Source organism: Canis aureus, chromosome 16 (assembly GCF_053574225.1).
Source record: "Canis aureus isolate CA01 chromosome 16, VMU_Caureus_v.1.0, whole genome shotgun sequence".
Classification (NCBI taxonomy): Eukaryota; Metazoa; Chordata; class Mammalia; order Carnivora; family Canidae; genus Canis; species Canis aureus.
In genome coordinates, this window is record NC_135626.1 from 40,033,741 (window position 1) to 40,039,017 (window position 5,277).

The 5,277-nt window shown below is 54.7% G+C and overlaps 1 protein-coding gene across 1 annotated transcript; it reads right to left on the reverse strand.

Annotated features, from left to right (window-relative positions):
- Positions 1-506: 506 nt before the first annotated feature.
- KRT14 (keratin 14) lies at positions 507-4,920 on the reverse strand. Its single transcript, XM_077853183.1, has 8 exons — positions 4,283-4,920; positions 2,966-3,048; positions 2,256-2,412; positions 1,943-2,104; positions 1,722-1,847; positions 1,410-1,630; positions 1,268-1,314; positions 507-763 (listed from the first exon to the last, which is right to left on the reverse strand). Exons 1-8 carry the CDS (start codon positions 4,835-4,837, stop codon positions 666-668), a joined length of 1,449 nt encoding a protein of 482 aa, XP_077709309.1. The 5' UTR covers positions 4,838-4,920; the 3' UTR covers positions 507-665.
- Positions 4,921-5,277: the final 357 nt, after the last annotated feature.

Here is a 5,277-nt window from a genome sequence, read left to right on the forward strand (position 1 = left end):
TTAGGCCTAGGGCATGATCCTGGAGACCCGGGATCAAGTCCCATGCCGGGCTCCCTGCATGGAGCCTGCTTCTCCCTCTGCCTGTGTCTCTGCCTCTCTCTCTCTCCCTCTCTCTCTCTCTCTCTCATAAATAAATAAATAAATAAATAAATAAATAAATAAATAAAATCTTTTAAAAAAAATCTTTAACCTGCCACAGGCACTCAATAATATTGGCAAGTGAATAAATAAACTAATGAATAAATGAGTACGTGAACAAGTGAGTGAGTGAGTGAGTGAATGAATGTTCCTCCATGCCCTTGGAGACACTACAAATGACCTAGGACACACATCTATCAGTATGTTTGGAATGGTGAAAGCCATCCCAGGACCTGAGCCCAGTCCGCCTCCAGCCCTTTCTCCCAATCCCAGAGGCCACAGCCAGGTGTTTTGACAAGTTCCAAAGAGATACTTCCCCCGCTCTCTCCCCACCCCCACTCCTAACAATGACCAGGCAGAGGCGGGAGTTGTGCAACTGAGATAATAAAGCTTTATTGATTGCCAGGAGGGGACAAGGATGAGGCAGGACTCAAGTGTGGAGTGCTTGGGGGGCAAGAGAGGGGATTCCTCAGTGAGATCTGTTCCACATAGGGGAGCCTCCTAGGCCTGAGCAACGCCGAGCAGCCTCAGTTCTTGGTGCGAAGAACCTGCTCGTGGGTGGACACCACCTTGCCATCGTGCACATCCATGACCTTGGTGCGGATCTGGCGACTGGAGGAGGTCACTGGGGAAAAGGAGAGAGAGGGTGTTACCAACAGTGGATAGGCAGTGAACTATCTCCCTGCTGCTCTCTCCCCTGATTATCACTTCACTCACTGCTCTTATCCCAGCACTGATACCATCAAAACATTTTTTTCAGACTAGAGTTCCCTAAGGTCAGGGACAGAGTCTGTGTCCTCAGACTGGGCTCCTAAGAACTCAGACCAGACTGGTTCTGTCCAGATCAACCCAAGTGGACTGGTATCCACAGGAAATGGCGCGTGGGGCCCTGTCCGTGGTGCTGACCACCTAAACTGTGGGGTACCAGGTGACAGAAGTAAAAAGTGGAAGCCACTAGCTCCTAATGCTAAGGAAGATTTAGAAAAATGGCTTCATCTACTCAAGAAGGTTTATAAGGAATCCTGGATGAGAAAACTCTAGCTCAACCCCTCAAAAAGCCACCTCCCTAGACCTGCTGGGAGACAGGAGGTGATGATGAGTTCAGGCTTGAGGAGGAGGAAGGTCTTACCATCTCTGGAGGACTGAGAGCCAGAGGAGAACTGGGAGGATGAGAGGCTATGAAGACAGAAAAGGGCAAGATCATTAGACATATAGGGTAGAACAGGTGAATAGTGAGGGGGCAGGACTGGGTTAGAGGGCAGTGCACTCACTGGGCATCCTCGCCCTCCAGCAGGCGGCGGTAGGTGGCGATCTCCTGCTCCAGCCTTGTCTTCACGTCCAGCAGGATCTTGTATTCCTGGTTCTGCTGCTCCATCTCGCAGCGTAGCTGGGCCAGCTGCTCCTCCACGTTGCCAATCAGGTCCTGGATCTGGGCCAGCTGCATGCAGTAGCGGCCTTTGGTCTCCTCCAGGCTGTTCTCCAATGATGCTTTCTGTGAGGGAGGGAAAGATCAGGGATCAGTGAGGGTAGTCACTCCCTCCCTCCTAGTCCTGAGTCCAATGCAAGCCTAGCAGTTCCCCTACCATGCTGAGCTGGGACTGCAGCTCGATCTCCAGGTTCTGCACAGTGCGCCGGAGCTCGGAAATCTCGCTCTTGCCACTTTGTACCAGCTCGCTGTTGGTGGCCACCTCGCGGTTCAGCTCCTCTGTCTGCAGAAAAGAAAAGAAAAGAAAAAAAAACATTCACAGCAGAAGTTCCTGGAAAGTGGGTCTCCTGGGTCCCTTCCACCCAGGATGATACCCACCTTGCTGAAGAACCAGTCTTCGGCATCCTTGCGGTTCTTCTCTGCCATCTTCTCGTACTGGTCGCGCATCTCGTTCAGGATGCGGCTCAGGTCCACACCAGGGGCGGCGTCCATCTCCACGTTGACATCTCCGCCCACCTGGCCTCTCAGAGCGTTCATTTCCTGCACAACCAAAGCACAATCCACAGTCACGAGCCTCACTCTGGAGGCCAGTTGGGGTTCCCAAGTCAGAGGTGTTCCTGGCCTGAGCATTGCCCTCCCCCAGCTCAATTCCATCCCTTCCTCCCAGCTCATCTTCTATGCCAGCTCTCACCTCCTCGTGGTTCTTCTTCAAGTAGGCCAACTCCTCCTTCAGGGTCTCAATCTGCATCTCCAGGTCAGCTCTGGACAGAGTCAGCTCATCCAGCACCCGGCGCAGGCCATTTGTGTCGGCCTCCACGCTCATGCGCAGGTTCAGCTCGGTCTCGTACCTGGAATGACCCAAGAGAAAAAGAATGAGACACCCATCCTGGCCACATTGAAGGCTTTGTTCTCTGCCCCCTGCTGCTTCTTCCCATAGCCAGCACCCTGTGAGTGGTTTAGGGAGTCAGTCTTGAAAATAACATGGTTGAACACAGCACCCATTGATAGCTCAGATCTGAACATTCCTGGGGCCAGGGAATAAGGCAATTCCTCATGCTGTAGAATTAAGGGAGGGGAGATGCTTCTGGTCTCACAACCAATAGCACACAGGCTTCCAAATGTGACTGCCTCCTGCACTTCGAGGGCAGGTGGGGAAGTAGGGAACACTTCTCCCTAAAGCAATGGCACCCAAACCTGGCTGTGGATCAGAATCACTCAGGCAGCCTGTTAAAAATAACTGAATCAGAACTCCAAGGGTGGGGCCCAAGAACCTTGTATTTTTACAAGCACCTCAAGGGGTTTTCACGTGGCCGTCCTGGCAACTTATCAGCTCTGTTAGGGAACCCAAAAATGCCCCACCCTGGGGGGATTGGACATCCTGAAACAACACTGCAAACTCACTTGGTACGGAAGTCGTCAGCAGCCAGACGGGCATTGTCAATCTGCAGGAGGACGTTAGCATTGTCCACAGTGGCCGTGAGGATCTGCAAGTGGAAAGGATGCAGGTCATCAGACAAATGGACATCACTAGCCTGACTTTACTGCAGCCTGTGTACATCAGGCCTTTGCTTTCCTGCTCTCACCTGAGTCCCCCCTTCTCCCAAAAGCCTTTGCCACAACAGTCTAAAGGACAAATTTCAGTAGTCCAGCTTTGACCCAGGGCTTTGCTGACTCCTGGTCAGGAAAATGGATAGAAAGAGCCCTGGCCTTGGAACCCAAAGCCCTGGAGTTGTGGGTCCTGGTTCTACCACTGATGAACTGCAGGGCCTCAGTTTCCCTACCTACAGAGTAGAGGGGTGACCTAAGGTTCTCAAGACTCCCTCCCTGGTCTGAATTTTCCTCTTTAGGCACAAGCCAGCCCTGCCAGTCTTCACCCATTCCTTTCCAAGCCCACAAGAGCATGGGATCTCAGGTGGGGCTTTCCCAAAAGAGGAGACCCAAGCCAGCACAGGAGATGATAGAAGAAGAGACAGAAGAAGAACAAAGATCGAATCCTGGATTGGCTGGAGTTCACCTCCTTCATCATCTAATTTACCTAATCCACAAGAGGCATCAGAACCAGACACCAAGAAAAGCAGGATCAGTGTGTGTGTGTGGGGGGAATCCCAGGGTAAGGTTGGAGCAGGGGGTGAGGGTGGGGCTGGAATCAGGTGACACAAGTCCCCCAGTCTCCCTCCTGCACAGGGCGTGTAAAGTGGATCGCCACTGATTGTCTCTGGGGTTTTTGCGAACCCCCTGGCTGTGGGGAGGGGCCAGTGCCGGGGCTCATGGGCGGCAGCTACCACAGCCCAGACTAATGAGCTAATGAGTGGTTTGAGTGTCTAGTCTGCTCCCGTTACAGCCTTGCTCCTCCCCTGTGCTGGGGAACAGGTAGCTGCCTCCTGTATGAGCAAGTGGGCACAAGGGTTCTAGCCTCAGCACTGCCATTGATTTGCTGTGTGGCCTTGAGCAGGTCACAGCACCTCTCAAAGCTTTGACTTCTTCCTCCATGAAATGTAAAGGTAGGAATCCCTAGTCTCACATGGTCTGAGGTCTGGAGCCCAGAAGGGCATGAGCGAGGCCCGGGACCCACCAGCCCTCCCAGACGTGTCTGGAGCAGAAGGGATCTGGGTTGGAATCTGCCCTGTCTAGGAATATAAAGATGCCAGCGGCCTGAGGCATTTCTTGCTCCGGAGTGAAGTAGCTGGAATGGCAAGTCCTGCTGCCCAATCCACACACCTTGTTCCTCAGGTCCTCGATGGTCTTGAAGTAGGGGCTGTAGTCCTTGGTCTCAGCGGGCCGCTGCCTCTGGTACCAGTCACGGATCTTCACCTCCAGGTCGGTGTTGGCCTCCTCCAGGGCACGCACCTTGTCCAGGTAGGAGGCCAGGCGGTCGTTGAGGTTCTGCATGGTCACCTTCTCGCTGCCCACCAGGAGCCCGTCACCACCACCGAAGCCACCCCCAAAGCCAGCACCAAGGCCACCCCCGAAGCCAGCACCAAGGCCACCCCCGAAGCCAGCACCAAGGCCACCACCGTATCCTCCACCAAAGCCGCTACCCAGGCCCCCACCAAAGCTGCTGCTGCTGCTGAAGCCGCCGCCATAGCCGCCCCCCAGGCCGCAGGCCCCCCCGGAGGAGTAGCGGGAGGTGGAGACCGACAGGCCCCCGTAGGCACTGGGGGCCCGGCAGGCCCCTCCAGCCAGGACAGAGGACATGCGGCTGGAGCCGCCCCCGATGCCGCAGGAGCCCTTCATGGAGCTGGAGGAGGTGAACTGGCGGCTGCAGGAGGTCATGGTGCCGGGAAGGAGATGAGCGAGTGAGTGAGTGAGCGAGCGAGCAGAGGAGAGAAAGGTGCTCAGGTAAGTTGGAATAGGATGTGGGTGCTTTATACTCCTGAGTAGGGGGCGGGACTGGCACTTTCCATTCCCCTTGGCTTTCATCACTTACAGGCCAGTGCCAACTCCCCGTCAGATCCCTCCCCTCCCCCGCCTCATCACGTCTGTCATATTTTACTGGAAACTCATTGTTTGGGGTGTTTTTGGTTTCTTGTCCCGCCAGGCGTGATTCACATAGGAGGTGTGGGCCTGCAGGCTACACTTTCCCATCTGGCCCTGGGAGCCACAGCCATCAGGAGCCTGCATGCTAGGCTCGGCCAGGTGGCAGCGAGGAGGGCCTCTGCCCCGTAAACCTGATGACCTGTCAGTTTCCCATTAACGAGGTGGGCCTTTGACAT